Here is a 23,111-nt window from a genome sequence, read left to right on the forward strand (position 1 = left end):
GTCCTCAAGTGGCAGGATTCAGTGATGCCAGCTGCAAGACCAGCAAGGATACCCCCTCCCCATGCCCTTGCTCTCCTGGCCCCCTGTAAAAACTCAAGAGTTTAGGGGTACAGCCTCAGGAAGCCAGCTTGAGAGGACCGAGTGGCTCTTCCGAGAGGCCCTGAGTGAGTGGACCCTGGCCCCGTGCCCTGGGTGTGGCGGGTACAGATCTCTCAGGGACCCAGCTGTTGCGTTCGGCAAGGGGTGGGACCAACTTGTTTAAATCCAAACACACATACCAGGTGCTTACCATGTTTTCTTCAAAACATGAACAGCTGTTAGAGGCTCCTCTGTCCCAGGCCAGCTGCCAGCCCCCAACAGTCCTGCCTTTGCCTGCCTTTAGGTGACTGTTGTTCATCACCTGACAGTTCAGTCCTGCACCCCCATGGGATCTAGACCAGGCTACATAGGTTCCCAAACCAACCTCTCAACCCCAGCTCTGTGACCACGGGCAGGCCACTTAGCCTTGGGTTGTCAGCTGTAAGATAGGGGTAACGTCTCCTTCCCTAACTGCCGTGAAGACAAGAGCTATGTGGGGGCAAGTCCTCTCCCCAGGTCCCTGGGACACACAGGTATCCATCCTGGGTAGACTTTCCAGGGCCGTCACTTTCACAGATGACTTTGTGAACTTCTCCTTGGCTTGAGGACCCAAGAGGTATGAGTTGCCGCATTTTCTGTCTTAGGAGAAATCCCTAGTCCCTTGTCACCTGTCCCTGGCACCGCTGCACAAGTGTTTGCAGGGCCTGAGTATCTGTTGCTTGCAGGGGCTTGCTCAGAGACTGCATTGCACCCTGTGGCCAGCACACAGCGTTGTGGTTCTGTTGAGAGCCCCTTAAGGATAATGCTTTCTGCTGAAATATGTGGGCCTCAGAACCTGGCGATGATCCCTCCTGCTGGTCCAGTATGACTTCCCAAAAGGCCTGGAAGCTATCTATCCCTGCCCACTCTGACTGGAGCCAGCTGAGAAACAACAGGAAACAGAGGCACAATTGATCGGCCACCTAGTGTAGCAGGCCTACATATCAGTCATCTATCGGGGAACAAGCTCCAGCTTTGGGTCCCGCCGTCTGCTCTCTCCATCCAGCCTGCCCCTAGGTCCAGCACTTGCTGTGGGCGCGCTATGGCCCAGCCACTTCATCTCCTTACTTCCCACTGCAGCCTCGGGAGGGGCTCGTCTCAGCTCACTTTCATAGACAGAGAAGGCTCTGAATGTCCATTTGCCCAAGGACTCACGGGTGCTGAAGCCAGCCCTCTAGGAACCCCTGTGTCCCTGTGTGAAGGTTGAGGACCTATGGCCGGACCAAGGCTGATACCATGCAGTTGTAGAATAGCGAAAGGCGCCAATGTGGGTGCCATGGGCACGGAGCGGGTACCTAAGGAAGGAGGCCGGAGCTGGGAGTAGGAGGGCTTCAAGGAAAACTGCCTACTGGACATACATGTTCCTTGGGGATTGAGTCTCAGCCAAGTTTTACGGGGTAGGTCGGAAATGCACTTGAGTGCAGGGTGCCTGGGATAAGAATGCGCATTAGAGGCAGTGGAGGTAGGACAAGCAGGAACCACTTGTCTTGTCCTTACATGGCTGCCTACAGCTTCTGACCACTGTTGGGTCTACCAGATTGCTCAAGAAGCCAGATTGTAGCTTCTAGTTTTGTTTTGTTTGCTCTGAGTTTTTTTTTTTTGAGACAGGGTCTCATAAAATATAGCCTTGGTTGGCCTGGAACACGCTATGTAGACCAGGCTGGTCTCAAACACAAAGAAATCTACCTGCTGCTGCCTCCCAAGTGCTGGGATTAAAGGTGTGCGCCACCACACCTGGCTGGCTTTTAGATTTGAAGAGCTCTGTAGGCACCAACTAGAAACTCTATAGATCCTCAGTAGGCATACGAACTGAGGACACCTACCGCACACTCCAGCCGTGGCCGGAGACCTAGAGGGGAACACCGTCACATGAACAGCTGGCTCCTAGAGGGGAACACCGTCACATGAACAGCTGGCTCCTAGAGGGGAACACCGTCACATGAACAGCTGGCTCCTGCTTCGCCCACACTCACACCTCACAGGAAGCTGTCCGCTGTGTGGAGGAGGTTCAGGTGGCTCCACGGGCTGGGTTCTGGTTGGTAGGTGTCATCGGTTGAACCAAATCACGAATAGACCAGGCAGCAGGGTGATCCTGGGCAACAGGTAAGTGTCCATTGCAAAATCCTTCCTGGCTTCTGCTGCCAGCTGCCTGCTGTCTCTAGCACCCCAGATCTGACATTGCTCAGACCTGGTTTCTGGTCCTGGGTGACTCTAAGCTGCTCTCTGTGGCCCTTCCCAGAGGCCTCCAGCCCTCCGTCTTGCCAGCTTTTATGGACTATGGGCTCTCTTCACCTCACAGTCAAAGCTGCAGACATTTTTCAGCTGTGATTTGGACCGGAGGTCGAAGGAGGGGAGAGGTGCCCCTGCCTCAGATGTCAGGGTCTGGCCAGAGGTCACCAAGCCCAATAGCAACTCCCAGAGGGACCATTCAGAGGAGCCTGGATCCAGATTAGGTTGAAATGTTGCAAACCCACTCTGCCATTACCACTGGGGCTCTGGGCTGTCCCCACCCCCTGAGTCGTTGTTCCTTGTCCCTAGAGACATAGGCCACAGTTGTACGGAGTGCTGGGCAGAGCTCCCGGGGATATCCTGCAAGGTCTGCACCCAACAGGTGGAGGACCCAGTGACCCAGAGTTCAGCTCATACACTGGCTGGCAGTCATCTCCCCACAACCCAGGGCTCTGGGCGTTATGTCATGGGGTCAGAGGTAATGAAGCAAAGGGTACCTCTGCATCTGAGTCAGGAGAAGCTAAGACACCAGCAGGTTTGTCTCCCACAAAAGCCAGAAGAATGGGTCTGGGAGACCTGCCTTCCCTGGCTACGCATCAAGTCTGCTCTGAAGGCCATAAGGGATTCCTCTCCATTAGACACAACAGGGCTTCCTGCTGTCTACCTGTCAGCGAAGTTTCCTGGGGCCCAGTGGGGCAGGCAGGAGGCCAGGATGTCACATATGCAACCAGCAGCCAGCCCCCTGACCTGAGTCTGTGGCTCTTCAAAATGTGTGAGACCTTCGGTACCTCCTTTCCCTGCCTCGGTTTACCCATCAAGGCTTGGTGCCCATGAAACTGACTGACAAGTACTACCTCCTGCTAGCAGGTATGACTGGTCCCTCCCAGTTAGAGGACAGATCAGCTTGGGATGGACTCTGGGTCCTTGAGACTCGGTCTCAGATGAATTTAGTAAGGTCAGCCCTGCCCCACCATAGGTCTTCAGCTATCGATGGGGCTGAGACCACCAGGGACCTCAGGAAGCCATGGAGCCAGAACAGACAGCATGACCCCGTCCTGCCTCCTGGCTGCACGTCCAGCCTCCAACATATGCTGCCCACATGCAGGGGAGGGTGTGTCTCAGTTGGGGGCACAGGTCTCCACCCACTCGTAACTCTGACATGCTGACAGGTTTTTGCCCTGGTGGAGGTGGAGCAAGAGTGAGAGCAGACAGCTGGAGCTCTGGGAGGGGGATGGGAGCTGGGGCACTACAGCATCGGAGCTCATCTGGAGCAGAGCATTGGGAGACAGGGCTCCTCGCCACTGCACAGAGGGCTGGCTGGGAGCCCTGCCCTCCTCCTCAGCCTGGCTCTTCTGTGGAGACATGCAGGCGTTGGGGGTTGGGCTGGGCAGCCCTCAAAGTGTCCAGCATTTCCAGTTGCACTGCACTCCTGCTGGGGTGTCTGAGAAAGGGGTGATCCCACGACAGAGCCAAAATGGCAGAGCATCCGGCAGGACACTGGACCAGACCCCTGGCCACATTTTTGCTTTGTTGGACTGGCAAGAGAAGGAACATTTTGGCTACCTTGCAGTGCTAATTGCAAGGGTGGTACCAGTCGTAGAAGGTGTCTCCACTTCCTTTAGTGACCAGGGAGCCACAGCCCTAATGTAGTGGTTGGAATGAGAATGGCCCCCATAGGCTCATATATTTGAATGTTTGGTTCCCAGTTGGTGGACTGTCTAGGAAGGATTAGGAGGTGTGGTCTTTTTGTTGGAGGAGGTATATCACTGGGGTTGGGTTTTGAGGTTTCAAAAGTCCATGCCAGGCCCTGTTTTTGACTTTATCTTGCTGATAAGATAGATGTAAGCTTCCAGCCACTGTCTCAGCACCATGCCTGCATGCCTGCTACCAGGCTTCCCACCATGATGGTCATAGACTAACCTGAAACCACAAGGAAGCCCCCAATTAAATGCTTTCTTTTATGTGCTGCTTGGTCATGGTGTCTCTCTACAGCAATAGAATAGCAACTAAGACACCTCAGTAGGGGCCTCATGACTCTTTCAGGTCTGCCATTGGCCAGCCTCTGTTGTTGGAGCTTGGAGCTGGGTGAAGGCCCTAATCCTTGAGGTTTGGCTACCCTTCAAATTGCTCCAGGCCAATGAAGAATCTTGATGAAGCTTTGTCCATGGTGGCTACAGCTGGCATCAAGTAGGGACAGGACTGGGGATTCAGGCTTCAGACTGAGGGTTACAAGGGTACAAGAGCGAGCACTGGTGCCCAAGGTTGGAGGGTGCCGTGAACTTAGGGACCAGGTAGGCCCCGCCCTTCAAGGGCTATGATAGGAATAAATCTCATTGTAAGTCTCTCAGCCATCAGGCCTTGGCTGTAGTGGATACCAGAGAGGCCTTGACTGAATGAGGACATGGGCTTTACCTAAATATGTTTATAATCAGTGTGACCCAGTTTTCCTCAAGGGACAGGATAGGAACACCCAGCTCCAGGCACACTCTTTCCCCACCCACTACAGAACCTAGGTCTAGTGTTATAACAAAACAGAGGAAGAGGAACATTTGCCTGAGGATCATGTCCAATGTGAGCCATCCAACTACACTACTGGGAGATCGCTGACCCTCGGGCACCAGCCCCAGCCTAGCACAGGCCAGCGTTGCCTGGCCTCTTGCCTGCTCCTCTGGAACCCAGGGAACTGTGTCTTGACTATGGGTGTGTTCTGAACCAGCAGGTAGACGGCGGGAACCCTTTGAATACATTCCCAGTGGAGAGGTATCCCCGATAGGCTTCCAGAAGAGTTTGGATTTATAGACCAGAGGAGGAAGGTCTCCAGCCCCATTCTGGCCTTTGCGGGAGCCTCTCTCTGGTGCCTAGGCTCCCGGGTAGTTCAGATTCCCACCCCACCCACATTCAGATATAAAAAATGCCCTTTGCCTCTGGCCCCATGAAGATCCCCTCTGTCCTCCAGCTGCGTCACTGTGGCCTAAAGTTGGCATTACTACCCCATGCTAGTTCCCAGTTCACTGAATGCTCTGTCCCTGGGCAGCCCCAGACCTGGCCTCAGCCACCAGGGGCAGCAGCCCAACTGCTCCAAAGCAGTGGACAAGAATGCGTGCCTCCCTGTAGGCAGGAGAGCCCTGCCCTGCTCTTGGGGAGCAGGCAGTGGCTGGGAGAGAGCAGGAGTGAGCCCCCCCCAGTGCTGCCCCTGAGGAGGTCCTCAACGGGCTCCTGCCATCTGTGCCCTGGAGGTGGAGGTAGTGGGAGGCTGTCCCTGCTGGGCTTCTTTGCTTGGGTCCCCGTGCCATTTCCCTTCACAGGGTACAAAGCCTCTCCCTGTGACGCTGTCCCGTGGGCTGCGTGCACAGAACTGCCTTGTTTCTGCCCTTACTCAGTCCTTCCCTGCACTCAGCTCCTGGGGCCTGTGGGGGAGGAATAGCTAATGACAAGCAGCACCCTGCCTCCCAAGCCCTTTGTTCATTCACTGGGTGATAGATACTTCCTGGGTGCTGCTGAGGCCAACCCCACACTGGGGACAAGAGGGCGAGAAACTTGGCCCCTCCGTCTTGGAAGCACTGTCACTGGCAGGTGGAGAAGCAGGGTGTTGTCCAGTCACAGTGGGACGGGGACAAGCTCTGTGTGCTCAGAGAGCACCATACGCTATAGATAGTGCAGGGTCAGAGGTGGGGACTCCAGCGAGCAGAGTCTTGAAGGGTATGTAGGAGTTCTCATAGAACAAATTTCAAGAGCGTTCTAGGCCAGGCGGTGGTGGTGCACACCTTTAATCTTAGCACTCGGGAGGCTAAGTGGATCCCTAAGTTCGAGGCCAGCCTGGTCTACAGAGTGAGTTCCAGCACAGTCGGGAGGACTACACAGAGAAACCCTGTCTTGAAATTTAAAAAAGGGCATTCTAAAGAAAGGCAGTGGTTAACACTTGATACAGGAGGATGACTTTAAGTTTGAAGGCAGCCTGGGCTCCCTAGTAAGACTGTCTGAAGAGAGAAAGGAGGAAAGGTAGGTCACAGGATTCTAAAGCTTAGCACAGACAGTGGCCTCTGAGTGTGGGGACTGTCTGAAGCTGGTGGCTGTCATGTGGAGGGGCCGAGGCGGGTGGAACTCTGCTCTGCTGAGTGTCTAGGCTGGAACATCCCGACTGAAGAAGAGAAGGAAGGAGACCAGACTGAAGAGGATTCTAGTGGATCCAGTGGAGGGGCAGGGGACAAGCTGGAAGGAACCAGCCTGGCCTGGGCAGAAAATACCCCCTTTTCCTTGTGAGGAATTCACCAGAGGGTAGAATGGCAGCCATGCTGGTGGAGGCCAAGCTGATCATGCAGCTTCTTCTGTGAGACCCACCACAGGCTGCTGTGCAGGGACAGAGGAGTGACTCTCCCAGGCAGGCTCCTAAGCCCCAGACTCCAAACAGTACACAGGTGGGCTGGACGGCTGGCAAAGCTGCTTCTGCCCCACTTCCAGCCAGCATCCAGTGCTGGGAACAGGCACCCTGTGTCATCCCCAGGACAACGGTGGAAGCTGAGCTCAGGCCTTGGAGCCCTTCACAGACTTCCTGACCTTCTGGCTACCCATCACACTCTCCGGCCCTGGCTGTTCCTTCCCTTCTCTGCACAGGTCCCACCCGTGAATGCGAAGCCGTTCATTCCTATCACCCTTCCCTGTGGCGAAAGGCTCCCCTGGTCTCTTCTAGTTCAGGGCCTTGGCAGCCACAGGGAAGCCCCTCCCCTCCAGGACATAATCTCTAGCCGGTATCCTAGAGTTATCAGAACCAGTCTCTGAAACGGACCACGTGGGTTTTCGCTATTCTCAGACAGCTGAACCACTTCCTTCGGGCTGGGTGGAGGCTTGAGGGGGCAATAATAATCTACCGCAGGTAGATACAGTTCCCAGGAAGTGTGAGTCAGGCCTGGGGTAGTCCCAGTAGCATGGCCCTTAGCAGTAGAAGGTTTTCAGAGGCTGGCCCTCCTCCTGCCACACCCCAGCTGACTGCTTAGCGTGAAGCCTTGAAGGCTTGGGACAGTGGGAAGGAAGGGAATTTCTGGTGGCCAAGACGGGACTCTGCCTCACAGCCCTGGCAAGGCTGCCCGTGGCCCCTGAGATGAGGCCCACACATCTTTAGAGGACTGTGAAGATGAGTCCTCTCTGGCCCCTCCTGTGCATAGTGCTGTCTGCCTAGAGTCCATTCTGAACTCAGAACTCAACCGCATTGAATGTCCAGACTTCTGCACCAGCTCAGTGTCCAGCCAGACTGCAGGTGTGGCCAGTGAATGGGTAGGCATGGTCTTAGTCTTCAGCATCCCAGCCAGAGAGAATGGCTCTGCTAGGAGCCCCTGGCATCCCTATGAGGCAGCAGTGACCTCCAAGAACTGGGCAGCACATGGCACCCCAGAGCATCAGGGAAGGGAAGAGTTCTGGTTGTCAATGCCCCAACTGTCCCCACAAAGCACCTGTACCAGGCCAGCTCCCTAGTTGCCAATAGAGTGCTCTCACTGGGGGACCCTTCTGCTAGATGCAGATGGGAGCCAGGGCTAGCTGTTACTCTGGGGCAGAGTGGTGTGGAGTGGCAGACAGGAGTGTGTGAGTGTGTGCCCTGGTGGGACTGCAGAGGAAGGCACAGTGGGAGCCACAGCCCTGGCTGCCTGGCAGGGCAGAGAGCACGGAGGTGTCTTCAGGGTAAAGCGAGGCCCGTGCTACATGCTAGGAGACAGTTTCACTGTGGATAACTGGCAGTGACTTCAGAAGACCACTGTAGGGTCACTGGCTGCTTAGGTTTGAGTGTGGTTTGTCCCCCAAAGGCTCGTGTGATGGAGGCTTGGTACCCAGTGTGACCATGTGGGACGTGATGGCACCTTGAACGACTTGGGGTTTTCAGGAGAGTTGGGGTGGTTCTTGTGGGCACTGAGAGGAAGAACCTGGTTACTCGTGAGTTCTTAAAGCTTAAGTCTGAGCCCTGAATCACTCGCTTATACCACGCTGCCACCGTGACCTCGTCGTTATGCTCTCCGTGAGAGACTAACGTGGGATCTTCAGTCTCTAAGAAACTGGATCTGCACAAACGTCTTCTCTCTGTGCTGCCTAGGCTCTAGTATACAGTAATAACAACGATGGACTGCATGCTATTAATCTAATCTACAGCTCTGTCTTCCAGGCCCAGCGATGAACATCATCCAGAAGTAAAGGCTGATGGGTACGTGGACAACCTTGCTGAGGCTGTGGACCTGCTGCTGCAACACATGGACAAGTGACAGGCCATCAAAGCCAGTGGACAAGTACACCACCCTGTGTCCCCCTCCCCACACCTCCAGGCCCCAGGCTACCCATAGCTCAGCTAGCCCTACCCTCTGCCCACTGCTAGCATGGGCGGGTGCAGGAAGTTCTGGGATGCTTGTCCCTGGGCCAGAGCTAGACATCCCCTTCCTCAGCCTCTCTCCCCAACCTCTGGCCTGCTCCCCTCCCTGGCCCATGCCATGTTCCCCATAGTGACATCCAGGAAGGCAGAAGAGACCTGTTAGTCCTCCAGAAAACGAAACCCTCGGACATGGCTGGAAGGTCCCTCTGAGACCAGGTCCCTGAGTTCCTTCAGTTACCATTGGCACGTGGTCCTTTCATTGGCACCATCCAGTTGGATGAGACATGTTGACTCCTCTCTCCGATATGAGCGAGGAACCTACAGAAAACCCAGGGGCATGCCCTGTACAGTCCTGGAAGCCCAGCGCTGAGCCAGCCTACCCACAACTCACAGCCCTGTGTGGCTCCAGGCAGTGATTGATTAGCACTCTGCCCCCTACCGCTTCCCTATGGCAGTCCAATGCTCTCCCTGTCCCCACGAGTTACCCAGATATGGGCAACTTAGGGCAACCGACAACTACTCTCCCACAGAGCGGAAATGTCCACTTCTATAGTCAAGGCTGCAGGTACAGGAAGTACCATGGAGTCAGGATGCACAGACTTGAATGTGTTGTGCCCAGTGCACAGAACAAACTAATAACTCAATAAACAATCAACAGTCTGCCTTTGGCTCAGCTTTTGTTGGTGAGAGTCTAAAGTGGGTGGAGAGAATGGAGGCCCCAAACAGGGTCTTAAGTTCCAACCCTGTTCCTGTCACTTGCTGAAGTAACTGAACAGTAGAGGGGCAAGGCTACAGAACTTCTTACCTGCTCTGACCCCTTTAAGAAATTAAGACATGGAGTCTGATAGTGGTCAAAAAGAGTTTCTTTGTCTCTAATGGGAGAAGACAGACCAGGGCAAATACCAGCCCTGCCTCCTGTATTCATTCATATTTTTATAGATTTTATTTTCAGTTCTCTCTATTTGTGTGTTGCATGCATGTATGGACAAGCATGGCATAGGTGCACTTGTGGAGGTCAGAGGAACAGCTTGTTAGAGCTGTTTCTCTCCTGCCACCTTTACACAGTTTTGGGGGCTCGAACTCAGATCATCAGGTTTGCGTGGCAAGTACCTCACCAGTCCTGAGATTTCATTACTACAGCAGAATACCAGAGGCAGGCTGAGTGTGGTGGGGTTACATGCTCATAATTCTCGCACTTAGGAAACAGAAGCAGGAGGATTGTCACAAATTCCAAACCAGCTTGAGCTACATGGCAAAGCTGTCACAAAAATGGTAACAAAAACTGGAAGAAAAAAAAGGAAGAAAAGAGGAAGACCAGGTACAGCTCAGTTTAGGAGGTCAGAAGGCACAGCACCAGCCTCAGTTAAAGACTCATAAAGACCTCATGGAATCTGTCATGGGAAGTTGGGAAGACAGAGGGGGTGTCCCTTTTGAGGGAATGTCCCCCATCTGACCTAAGGACCTGAAGCTTTTGTTTGTCTTTGTTTTCTCAAGATAGGATTTCTCTGTGTAGCCCTGGCTGTCCTGGAACTAGCTCTTGTAGACCAGACTGGTCTTGAACTCACAGAGATCTGACTGCCTCTGCCTCCTGAGTGCTGGGATTAAAGGTGTGTGCCGCCACTACCTGGAAGATTTTCCATATTTTAAAGGTCCCACCAGCTCCTGATACCACCACCTAGGGGATCAAGCCTCCAACTTTTGACCCTGAGGGCAACACGACCGTCTCCAACCATAAGTGCCTCACTACACGTGGCCATGGTGAGCCATGCTGTCCACAGTGGGACAAGACAAAGGGCAGTGGCCTTCTCTGAGGGGCCTCTGGGACATTACTCCCTCCTACCCAAAGTGTTGAGTTTCAGAATCTGCTGAATGCATAGCTGGTATTGCTGTTTCTTCCCCCAATCGATCCAGAAGCCGTTGGTGAATCTCTGGAGACTTCTCATGAAAAGAGGTCAGCTAAGGAATTGCCTCAGTGGGTAAAGAAGTCAACTGGAAGAGAGCTCACTGAGAAGGAAGTTAGCTGCAAGATGCTTCAGTCACTAGCTAGCCATTCAGGCATGAGGCCCTGTACTGGCCTCCTAGAACTCAGGTTGAAAGAGTGTACCAGGACATAACCAGGGCAGTGGAGACAGGAGGGTCCTGGGGGCTGGATGGCCTGCCAGCCTAGCCAAATCAGTGAGCTCCAGGTTCAGTAGGAGACTCTATCTCAAAAGATAACAGACAGGATGGCAAGGTGGCTCCGTGAGTAGGCACTTGCCATCAAGCCTGACAACATGAGTTTGATCCCTGGGGCACGTAAGATAAAAGGAGAGAATCAACTACTGCAACTTATTTTCTGACCTCCACACCCATGCTGTGGTCCATGCACTCACATGCTCGAATAAAGAAACACAGTGAGAAAGAAAACATAAGGTAGAAAGATGGAGGAGGAAGACATCTGACCTCTGGCTTACACACACACACACACACATCATCTGAGGACCAAAACCTGAGGTTGACATCTGGCCTCCACATGTGCGTGTGTGCACACATGGCTGCAACTGTAAACACATAAAGGAGTCATGGGTCTTCTGTGAGGGGATTTCCCTAGACAAAGACACTCTGAAGCCTGGGTCCTCCGGCACTGTGAGCACACCAGCAGGGCCTTTGCTGGGCAGGCTGACCTCTAGTTTATCAGACAAAGAAACAGTGGCCAAATGTCTGCATCAGGATGAGGGGCCACCAGTCTGGCCAGTGTCACTGACCTTTAAAGAAGGGCCTTTGGCTTAATAGCCGGATACACAGAAAGCTCCAGTATTGTCCCACAGCAGCTCAGAACAGAGGGTGTGTGGACCCTAGAGCCATGCAAGAGGCTGTTTGCTAGTGAGTGTGTTGTATGGGTATTGGGACTCTCTCTCTCTCCCTTTTTGCTTAGAGGTTGCTGCACGGCTCTTGGCTGGTCTCTCCAGATAAGCTGAGCTTTCTCTGTGAACCTTGGATTATCTGGGCAGAGATCACGCTGTCCTCTGAGCCACAGTGGGCTCAGTGAGATGGTTCTTAAAGTGATTCATCCAAGATCCAGAAGGAAGAGGCAGAGTGGAGACTCTAAGGTCTAGTTCCACATCCTGTGCCCTTTCTAAAACTGGGTTCTAAGATGCTCCCCCAGCCTCATCTGAAAGCCTGTGAAGACAGCCAGTGGTGACCTCAGGGCTGCAATCACCCAGCACACATCTGTCTGTCCTCTCCCACAAAAGAAGATCCATTCCTGCCCCCTTTAGATCCAATGGCCCCTTGCCGCGATGCTTCTCAGGGGGACCGCACTGCCCAGTGGCATGACTTCCCTTCTCTTGGTCTTTCAGCTACCCACCCGTCAGCCTATAGGATTATCACAAGGGTCCCCACTGCCTCTTATGTCCTCAACAGGTGGACCAGTCAGGAAGAAGCTGCCTGCAGGTCACCGTAAAATGGGGACACAGGAGCCCCAACCACATGGCAAGGGTATAGGGTGCTCAGGAACCCACCTCACAAGCCAATGGGATTAGCATTGTAGCTCCAGCTTTTCTTCAGGTGGTAGGTATGTTGAACAATTTGCACTAAGTTTTGATGCTTTGGAGCCATAGAAGCAGTATTATTGTAGGAAATACAACCAAAAAGTTAAAAAAGAAACCAGTAGCCATTGGAGGTCTGGCCACTGTCCAGGCCAGGGTGTTTTTTTTTTTTTTTCTTGACTTTCTGTCTATGCACATTTCAGGAAAGGGCTGCTCTCTAGTGCACCGAGGGCCAGCATCAACCCACTCAGAGAGGCCCATTGGGTCACCAGCCCTGTGTACAGACAGGGGCCTGCTTAGTGACTGGGAGCATCCCTGGAAGAATGCACCCGTGAGCCAGCTGGACTTGGGGACTGTAGAACGCTGGGGCCTGCAGCTGCCCAGCGAACAGAGAGGAGGGCTATTTTAAGTAGACCTCAAAGTGCAGAAGACACAGAAATGTCACAGAGACATCAGGACAGAGGCCAGGGCAGTCATGCTGTCAACCTGGGCTGGAGCAGGGTCAATAGGAAGCTGGTACCACTGGGGAGTCTGAGGTGCAGGTAAGAGAATGTTGGGTCATCCAAGGCCACTGTGCCCTACCTTTGGGGATCTGAAAAGCTGGGCTGTGCTTGGTGACTTTCCTCACCCTCTCTCCTGTTGTCACCTTACCTACCATAGACAGAAGGTAGAAGAGTGGTGTCCTGGGAAGGCCAAATGATGGCCAACCTGGGATCTCCTGCGTGTGCTCGAATTTAACTGTGCATATGGTGTATGTTGTTTGAGTATGGGTGTATGCCAGTGTGCATGGGATGGCCTTTACCTGCCGAGCTCTCTCCCTGGCACATGTGGGTTGTTTTGTTTTGGTGGCTCTAGGGAGCGAACCTAGCACCTGGCACATGCTAGCAAGGACTCTACCACTAACCTCTACTCTTAGCCCATGGTTTTGGTTTTGGTTTTGTTTTTTCATTTTTTGCTTTTTGTTTTTGTCTTTTTGAGACAGGGTCCCCAAGCTGGCCTTGAATATGCAATCCTTCCGCTTTAGCCTCCTGAGCACTGGGAGTATAGGTGTGTTTCTCTACTCCAGAACACCTCTTTTTCCTTTTAAAATTTTTATTTTTTTTGTTATGTTCTGCCTACACGGCTCTGTGAACATGTATGCAGTACCCAGGAAGACCAGAAGGTGCCACTAGATCCCCAGAAACTAGAGTTACAGATGGTTGTTAGCTGCTCTGTGGGTGCTGGGGACTAAATCTGGGGCCTTTGGTTCTTAACCATTGAGCCGTCTCTGTCCACCACCCTCTCGTCCCCTTTCTTAAATTACATGTCCATAGACCATTGTTTGGCAGAGGATCTGTTGTCAAAAAAGCAAAGCAGAAGGGTATTCCAGGATGCCACTTCTAGACTTGCACACTGGCCACAGCAGAGGGTCTGGGAGAGCATTCCAAGGCCAGATCACAGGGACCAACATGGTGACAGAAACGGAATACTCTCTACTGGGGTCCTTGGGACTGCAGACATGGTACATCTCCTGAGCTTCAGCTACCCAGGTCTCCAGTTTGGAGGCTATGCACAGGGCTATGGGCCCATTCTGGGGGGTGAACTGTGTGTTCTAACGTCACCACAGCCCAAGAATCAGAGTTCTGAACTGTGCTGCCCTCTGTGGGGACAGAGGCCCCGAGCTGACAGCCCAGCTAAACCTCAGTGCTGCTCTTTGGGGAAGGAAGTTGGCTGCCCAGGCCCTGCGGGACTCTTCTTGGTGGCCTCGTCTGTCAATCAGGTCAGCTTCCTCTCACCTCAGAAATAACAGGATAGCATGTGCCCCAGCCCCCACTCCCTCATGGCGGCCTAGGTCTCTGGCTCCTCTGAGGCTGTGATGGTGGCTGTGCCTAGCCCTCTCTAGAAGTTGCTCCCAGTCTGTCCCCAAGGCATGGGGACAGGAACCCATCCCATGGCCCTCCCAGTCCAGAGCCGACGCTCTCATGGACAAGAGGGGACAGAAGAGCTGCTGCCTCACTGCACCCAACAAAAACCACTCAGCCGTACCCAGGCAGCCGGGTGTTGGACCAGGAAGCTTTATTTACACAGTAAAAGTAACAAGCGAATTCCTGAGACTAGAGCGACCGTAGCGCGAGGCAGTCATGGCCTGTGTGGGAGGGCAGGCAGCGGTGCGTGGTGCTAGTGAAGAGACCCAGCACAGGCTGCCCACGGACTGCTGCCCTGGTGGGGGCCTGACTCACCACGCCAAGTCACCATACTACCTGAAACAGTACCACCGCTGCCCGCTGGCGGGGACAGCACACATGGCCCCAGGACAACCTGCGGGCCCATCTGCTCCTGACCCCTGGTCATCCCCGACACTGACAATGTAATTCATTTGTCAATGAGACCATGCTAGGAGGTCAGGCTATCCTACCTAGGCTACAGGAGCTCCATCAGTCCGCAATTTTAAAATAGCTTTCTCTTCCTCCTTAAGGGGCCTGGCACCAGGGGGAGGGGGTCTGACCAGCAGCATGGATGTGGCAAGGGGCAGCATCTGGGCTGCATGGGCAGAGGGTCCCTGAGCCCTGGCACCTAGCTTACATTTTAAGTGGCCATCATTCAAGTAATTTTAACTGCATCAGTGGAAATGGGGTACAGGATCCAGGGGTGAGTTCTAACTGCTGTGGACCTTGAATGAGCCCGAGAAAAATGATGCCATCTGTCTGCTGACCCATCTGGAAACTGGGAGAGGGCACTTCCTGCTTAGTGTGGACCTTTCTTTTATTTAACTTTTCTTTCTGCATACAAATTTAGGAAAAAAAACTAAGTAAGGCTTTCTGCACATCTGCATGTGTGGGCGAACAAGTTCCTCGGGCCTGTGCACAAGGAAGCCCATGGGTGCGGACCGGGTTCTACCTTCACCACCCATGAGTAAGGCAAGTGTGGGCAGCCAGTCATGTAAACTGTCTAAGCCGCCACCCTGAACTCAGATCAGCTACCTGCAGAGAGCAACTCCTTTCAGCTCAGAGGCTTTTGGAGTGAGCAGGGGGTGCAATGTGATGGATGGACCTCTCCCCTGGGTGGCTCTGGTGGGGCCACACCTTGCTCTAGACCTTTGGGCTCCCTAGGCAAATGGGTGGCCAAGCACACCCTCAGCTTCTTTGGGGGATGACACTCACAGGTAGGTTGAGGGAGGGGAGGCTTTTCATGTTGCCGGTACTGAAGCCCCCCTGACTGCTGGAGGCTAAGCCACTCTGCTTGCTGTCTGTGGTGCCAAGCACGTGGGAGCCTCCTCCAAGAAACCCAAGACCAGAGGTGCTGGATCCAGTGAATGGGTCTGGGTAGCATGGCTGCTCAAAGACACCCGGGCACCTTCCAGAAGAGACCTGCTTCGCTCAGTTAAAAGAATGTCAAAAAGCAAATGAAGACAGTCTTCCTCTAAGCAGAAAAGCTCCTGCCATCTTCTCTGGCTACTATGGTGGGGGGCTCAGACTGAGGCCTCAGTGGGACAGGGACAGTCCAGAGAGGCCTGAGGAAGCTGAACAGGGCCAGCCCTACCCCAGGTTTGGAGCATTACTGCCCAGGGAACAGTGTCCGAAAGGAAGGATGATAACTGTCCTTCAGCCAGCAGTCTCAAGACAAGCCATCCATCACAACAGCTTTTTAGACACACCTGCTGCCAGAGCTGCTGGTCCCAGGCCACAGGACAGGCAGCTGGCTACTGGTGGATGCTTTGGCCTTAGCGTGCTGTGTGAAATGGGCCGGGGGACAAGGCCCAGCCTCTGCCGTCCTTAGGAGGGGTAGGATTTAGGGACTGTGAGGCGACTCCAGACCCAGAACCTCTCTCTTTGGGCTTTCTGGGCACTGGTGTGTGTTTCCCACATCCTCTCAGCTACCTTCCTCCAGGTTTTATACAGAGAAAGTATGGCCGCCACGAGGCACCAGGCAGGGCTCCCATGTCATGACTTTGCCAGCTTTCTACTTTGGCTTTCTGGTGCCCTGAGTCCCGCTGGTCTCCCAACCACCACATGGACCCACCATGCTACCCAAGCTGAGACTATAGGAGTAGGACTTCCTGTACCTTTGGGTCAGATTTTAAAGAAACATCACCTATACATCAGAACTTGAGCCTCAGTCCTTCGGGTGGATTGACAAAGCTTAAACAGAAGGGTCCCATGGAGCTCCTTCTTTAGGCGAAAGATAACCCATTTGGGCTCAACCAGCAGAGGGTGGAACCATGGAGGGTAGGCACAGCAGAGACTACAGAAGTGCCTAGATCACATGTCCTTGAACTCGAGAGAATGCACCAGTTATTTTTAGCCTTATGGGAAAAGAAGCCACTTGTGTAAGCCAGCCCACTTGCTATTGTCTGCAGAAGATGCCAAGTTTGCTAAAAGCCAGAGTCCCAGAGTGCAGAGCCCTGTGGCATGTCTGCAGAGAAGACTGGGGGAGCTGCCTGAACAGAGACCCTCTGGGAACTATGCTGGGAGTGAGGAGCTGCGAGGGGGAGTGTGATTCAAGCCATGCTGTGGCTGCGCCTGCAGAGAAGAGCCTTGGGGCTAGGCTCGCATCAGCGGACTGGGAGGGGTGTTCGGAAGCGAGCGGCAGTACACTTTCATGAAAGCCAGTGGTGTCTGTGCACAAGCAACCATGTGTCAGGAATGGTGTGACTTGCGGGCCCCCAGCCTAGGTCACTGCAGAGGGATGCCTGCCAAGTGGGCAGCCTGCGAAGGGCCAGTAGACATCCCTCTGCCCAGGAATGTAGACAGGTCCAAGTCTCCTGCACCTGCTTGTGGCTCCTGAGGACACTATGAAGAGGTCATCTTGTCACTGACATCTCCACACTCGGCTGAATCCACCTAACTCTGCCCTCGGGGACTGGGGAGTAGGAAGGCTGCCAGTGCCAGCCTTGCCAGGGCAGCCCCTGTGCTAGCAGAGGTGTGGGTGACTCTTGGTGCCATAGGAGAACTCATGGGCCCACCTTTCAGTCAACACAACCACCAAATACCTACCCAGTATGAATGGCTTCTGGTTATCCCTGACCAATCCCCTGGTCCCCCAAAATGGGACACGAATTATCCCCCAGAGTCCCTGCACAGTGCCCCAAATGGACTAAGGCCACACGGTCTGGTGTCACTATAAGAGGCGTCTCCCGAACCTTCCCAAGCCGGGGGCAGGGAGACCTGGGAGAGAAGGCACGGAGTAAACTAAGTAAAGGAGACTTTGGGCAACTCCCCAGGCGGAACCTGAGCGAGGCCACAGTGGGCTCAGGCCCCTGGCACTCTACCTGTGGGATGCAGCTGGCCCAGCCCTCCTGGAGAATGGCTACCCAGCACTCCATGAGGAACAAAGAGGAGGAAACCAAACCAAAAAACCTGTTCTTGGGCTACAGTAGTTCCATGGAACTGGTGGGAGGCCAGCAGTTGCCTGTGAGGTGGGGCCAAGTTGCCTTCACAAGTACGGGCACTGCAGGGTGACAGCTGCTCCCTGGGAAGTGGATGGGCTCCCTGTTGGAAGCTTGGTCCAGGCCCAGGAGCCAGGATCCCCCTGGTGACCACCTAAGGCCCGGAGCGAGGCCCACCCATTGCGGAGCCTCTGCCCCAGGCCGCAGCCCACAGCCCCCTCAATTGTTCTCGATCTGCTCAATGTCCAGCTCGCCGTCCAGAGAGCAGAGGCTGTTCGTGCAGGCGCCAAGGCCCTGCCAGGCTGCGGCCGGCTCCCCCTTCCTGCAGCAATCCTCGTCAAGACTGCAGCCGTCCGACTCCTCACACGACAGGTCCTCCTGGCAGGGGAAGTGATCATCGAAGGAATGGGGAGCAGGCTCTGGAACCGGGGTCGCGGCAGGGGTCCGGCCCCCCGGGTTGGAGGCTGAGAGCAAGGCGGTCCAGGATCGGGTGCCGCTGACAAGGGCAAAGGGGCTCGGGGAGCTGGGGTCTTCCACCCCCACGCTCAGGCAACTGAGGCTGCTGAAGGCCTGACAGTTCTGTGGGAGAAGAGATACGATGGTCAGCGAAGGGCCGGTCTCCTGGAACCTCGGGCCACACACACCCTGCAAAGCCCCACAAAGTCTAGCTGGCACTTCATCTGCCAGGCTGTAGCAAGTCCACCATGAGTGAGACTTGCTCATGGAGAAGTACCCCCGGCTACTGAACACCGTGTTGCTAAAAGGTATACAACTGCAACTACTATAGAGGCCACACTTGTGGGTTGCAGTGAGACAGGTCCATCTGTGACATTTTCAGTAGACTGTAGGAAGGGTGAGCCTTGCTAAGGCCATTTCATTCCAGATGCCCCTCATCTGGGATTGGTTCTCCCTCTTCAGTGTGCAAATCCTTGTATGAGATTGCATGTGTGGTCAGCTGCAGGATCTGGACAGGACCCGCTATGATGTAAATGACCTCTCAGTAGCTGCTAACCCTGGGTTATGCACACGTCCTATGCAGATACGGTTCTTCCTGGATATTTTTTACCTGAGGCTGTGACTGAGTCTGAGAAGACAGTGGAAGGTATGCATGAAAACAGAAACGAGATTTTATTTTTTTCTTGGTGGTGGTGCTCGAGGTTGGACCAGAACCTCACGTGTGCTAATTGTGCCCTGTATCGCTGAACTACATCTCCGGCCCTGACCTGAATACTCACGGCTACACTGGATTAAATAAAACCCGTGAATGATCCAGAGTCCGCACGTCCTCTGAGACAGACTAGGGCGATAGCGAGCATGTAACACAATGCCACCTTATAAGAAGGGAGCTGAGTCAGATGGAGTTATCACCAGGGGACACCACTGCCATAATTCCTACCCCACCCACTTCCCATGACCAGAGCGAGGCAGGGTGGTGCGAGAGATCTTTATCTATGTCCCAACTGGGTATTCAGAACTTTCCAGATATCTGGTTTAATATGGGTTCTGGGTTCCAACTGAGGTTGAAAATGCAGTGGCTTTGACCCACACCGATCTGCAGCAGGAGGCAGGGCTCCCGCTGCTTCTAGCCATCACTCGTTGGGGGCTTTTTCAGCCTCGTCTGAAAGACATGTGACAGTCCCCACCTTAACTGCGGGACATCTACTAGCCCCAGAGGGGAAGTGTGGCTGCACAAGAGCTTCTCCCTAGGGCAACACCAAGTATAGCTAAAGATGGCGTCGAAGCCACTGAGCAGAGTGTCAGCCCTGACACCGCACACTGGTGCTACCAAACAGTTCAGATGTGGGTCTCCTAAGCAGACATGGATGGGGGTTGTGGCCTGCCTGATGTCCCTCATAGGCCCTGCAGCCAACTGGGGAAAGAGGAGCAGGCTTTGGCTTCTCCCCAGTGCACAGGAACTTAATAGCGCCTGCTGCCTCTCACCAGGTGATGAAAGACACAGGCCTGTCCCAAGGGCCCCAATCCTTTCAAAGGCTGAAGTATTTATGTCTGCCAGCCACTACAGCAAACAGGCTATTAGAACAGGCTCAACAGACAGAAGATGAAAAGTGCCCTCTCTAGGGGAAAGCGGCTGTGCCTATCACAGGTACACACGCTGTTCCGACACTCTGCGAGAAACACCCTGCTGATGGGTCCACTTTTGAGATCTTTCAATTAAAAAAGAAAAGGAGGGGCAGACAAGATGACTCAATGGGTGAAGACACTTGCCACCAAGCCTGATGACCTGAGTTCAACCCCTAGGATCCCCGTGGTGAAGGAGAGAACTGACTCCCAGGAGTTGTCCCCTGACTGCAACAAGCTCACCAGAGCACCCTCCCCCCATGTGCCTAATAACTATCAAGAAAGAAAAGAGAAAGGAACAGGTTGGGGTGCTGAGGGGCTCAACTCTGGGTTTCAGGAAGAAAGCTTGGGACACCGTCTTGTCCTGAGATTCAGGCCCAGGCCAGAAGACCCCACAGCTGTAAGACCCTGCTGATGCTGAGATTTATTTGATGCTCAACGTAGCCCACAGTCACAGAACGCATTCCTTCCCTGACCTGAGCTGAGTGAAACAGAGCGTGGCACAAGAGAGAGAGAGAGAGAGAGAGAGAGAGAGAGAGAGAGAGAGAGAGAGAGAGAGAGAGAGAGAGAGAGAGAAAGAGAGAGAGAGAGAGGGCTCAACACTGGCAGCTCCTTCCTGGGCCAGACTGCATGGATGGCGGAGGCCTAGGGGTGAAGCTAGGACTAGTCAAGGACTCAGGAGCCCAACCCACCCACCCTACTGCATCCCTGGCTAAGCACTGCATCTTTTTGCCTCAATAACTGTGTAAGAGCAAAAAGCAATGTATACAGTCAGTGCCCAGGTGTCTCCAGTGCTCACTGACTGCTAGATGGGCATTGCCAATGGTACTTGAGTGTCATCACATCTGTTTAGTGTGCCAGATGCCAGAGCATGCCTCATTGTTCTCTGTGAGCTGCAAAGTGAACAGAGGCAGGGGCCTTGAGGTAGGCCCCAACAGAAATGCTCCCTGCCCAGGGCTCTAGAAATGTGCTCTCCTTATCTTGCTGGGGCCATCCTGCCTCACCTTGATCTTGCCTGGCAGACGATCTAAGATACAGCTAATAGGTCCCAACTTTGTGTCTAGTGTAACAGCATATGCGTTCAGACTGTGTGTTCCAAATTCATATGAATGCCTAAAGGATTAATAAGTGGAATCATTGGGGGTGAGGTGCTTAGGCCACGGGGGTGGAGCCCTGGTTGAGTTGAGGGTTAGTGCTATAAGGCCCAAGGAAGCACCTCTCCCCCTTCATCATGTAAGAATGGCAATGAGAAGGTGTCACCTGTGGAGAAGCAACCCCCAGCAGATGTGGCCTCTTTAGTGCAGAGATGATGACTTCCCTGGCTTCTAGAGCCCAAGTCCACTCTGTTGCTCCTCAGTGACTGGCTCTAAGGGCTTACTGCTGCAGTGAAAACACCAGCAGCTATGTTAGGCATGGGACATAGCCCATAGTAGGGTGCTGGGGACCCATTTGCTAGACCTAAAAAGTGCCAAGGTCCCACAGGTCATTTCAGAAGCTGAATCAGACTCATATGGCATCATGGCTTCAGGAGAGCTACCTCAACCTCTGAACGTTGGTCTGTCTGTCTGTTAAACATGTGGCCAAGGGCACCATGGGGCCACCCTTCCCCCGACTGTCTGTAGTAACTGAGACTTTCTTGCTTCTTAGCAGGGTGGGAAGCTACATGTCTAGGTGGTACATCTTGTCCCAGGCAAATCACAGAATACCACAGAAATCACCTCAGAGCCATCTATCTGTCTGTCCATCCGTGTGTTTCCCCCGTCCCCACCCCCACCCCCGCCATGCCAGTGCATTTGGAAAACTTTGATGACTCAAAATTCAATCATTTGGCCACAGTTAAAAACAAGAGCCACCACTGAACGCTCCATCTGGTGACATGCTCCACCTGCCAGGGAATAATGCGGCTGCCATAATGAGGCAGCGAGTGTTCTGTCCAGAATCCCATCCCTGGGAAGCCCACCCAGGTGGAGACACACACTGTGCACCCATGCTCAGGCCCACTGTATCCTCAGCACGCCTGCCTACCCTCTCCTAGCAGGTCAGGCGGCTCCCATGAAGAGCAAGCGAGCACTGCATGGGCTGTTGCCAGCCCGGAGACCTGCGTACCCTCAAAAGAGTCCGGGGAAAGCACAGAATGGTGAAGTTCCAAGTGCCACGTGAACATACCATGCCAAGTCGAAACTGCTATTCTCAGACATACTTTGCCTCACCAAGAACTTCTGTTCTTGAGGCCCATGGATGGGCGCCCCACTTCTTACAGGCCATCAAGCACAGTGGGAACTGTCCTTACGGCCTCAGGCTAATGACCAGAGACACTTGAGCCCATTCTTCGAGCCCACAAGAAGGACTCTAGAACAAAACCATGCCCAGGGAGTTTTTCTACCAAACCAAGAAGCCCTCAGCTCTAGTCGGTCACAACAGGGACCACTGGCCATGCTGTTGCTCTAGCTTGGGTCTCTGGCCCAGCACCCAGCACCAGCTGCCTTGGGCCTGCCAGCCAGAAAACACTGCTAACTCTTCTCCCAGCCACAGGGCCTTTATTATACACAGACTTGTTCCAGCATCTTCCTTCTGGGTAGGAGGCTCTGGGCTGGGCAGTGATGAAAGCGGCTTACTCCTGGGGTTCTTTCTTTCCTGGATCCCAATCCCCTGCGGGAACATGTCAGCTCAGCATACCCTCGGCCCCAGTGCCTGGACAGGGCCACTGCCTTGCCAAGCCTTGTGCCAGACCAGCTTGTTCCCTTCTCCAGGTGATATGGGCCAACATGTCAAGCATGACAAGGGGACCTCAGAAAGATCTTCTAAGCCACAAAACCATCTGTTTCCTTAGCAGTGACATGGAAGGCTAAGTGAGACCTGAGCAGAGCAGATGACAGCAAAGCCTGCCCCCCCTCGACGCCCAGGGAACACTGCCTGGGTGCCAAGGGCCCCAAGCTTATAAGCTCTGTCCCTCATACTTAGAAGTGGGCATCTGGGGACACAGACAGGCCAGCTGGTGTGTGGGGGGTGTATGCCTAAGAACAGATGGCACAGCATCCTTCTCACCCTGCTGCAGGCCTCAGAGGAGGAGTACAGGCAACCTAGATTCTAAAGCCACAGGGGCTGGGCTTCTCTGGTGCCCTGTGGCCTTGCTTCCTGCCTCCTCACCTGAGAAATGCATTGTTCTTTTAGAACTAGCTGTTCCAGCGGGATATTTTAAGAAATGCAAAGGCAAGTGGAAGCAAACTGGGGGGCAGGGAGTGGGCTGCGGACATCCCACCGAGTTCCCTTAGCCAAACCAAAGCACCTGCTCTCCATTGCTTGGCTGCTGCAAGGTCACAGTTGTCCCTTTCGGAATGCCTGGGGGCCAAGAAGCCTGAAGGACACCTTCCTCACAGGGGCAGCCCAGCTCAAGATGAACTCCACAAGCAAAATAAGTACTGTCCTGCAGCCAGCAGAATGACATCTC

At 53.9% G+C, this 23,111-nt stretch overlaps 2 protein-coding genes across 5 annotated transcripts in view; one reads left to right on the forward strand and one right to left on the reverse strand.

The window, feature by feature from the left end:
• Positions 1-9,352, forward strand: part of LOC119806551 (phospholysine phosphohistidine inorganic pyrophosphate phosphatase) — an 84,087-nt gene extending 74,735 nt beyond the window's left edge. For 3 of the 4 annotated variants that reach the window (XM_038318336.1, XM_038318333.1, XM_038318351.2), the window contains one exon: positions 8,492-9,352. Coding sequence is in view for 3 of the 4 variants with exons in the window: in XM_038318333.1 (XP_038174261.1) it covers positions 8,492-8,588 (97 nt within the window). In the remaining variant the exon portion in view is untranslated. Of the gene's footprint in view, positions 1-8,478 lie in introns of all 4 variants that reach the window. The other variant, XM_038318343.1, reaches the window with a different exon arrangement.
• Positions 9,353-14,257: 4,905 nt separating this feature from the next.
• Fam53b (family with sequence similarity 53 member B) overlaps positions 14,258-23,111 on the reverse strand; it is a 65,832-nt gene continuing 56,978 nt past the window's right edge. Inside the window, exon 4 of the mRNA XM_038321632.2 lies at positions 14,258-18,163. Within this exon, the coding sequence (XP_038177560.1) occupies positions 17,804-18,163 (360 nt within the window). The 3' untranslated portion in view covers positions 14,258-17,803. The remainder of the gene's footprint in view (positions 18,164-23,111) is intronic.

This window comes from Arvicola amphibius, chromosome 1 (assembly GCF_903992535.2).
Source record: "Arvicola amphibius chromosome 1, mArvAmp1.2, whole genome shotgun sequence".
Taxonomy (NCBI): domain Eukaryota; kingdom Metazoa; phylum Chordata; class Mammalia; order Rodentia; family Cricetidae; genus Arvicola; species Arvicola amphibius.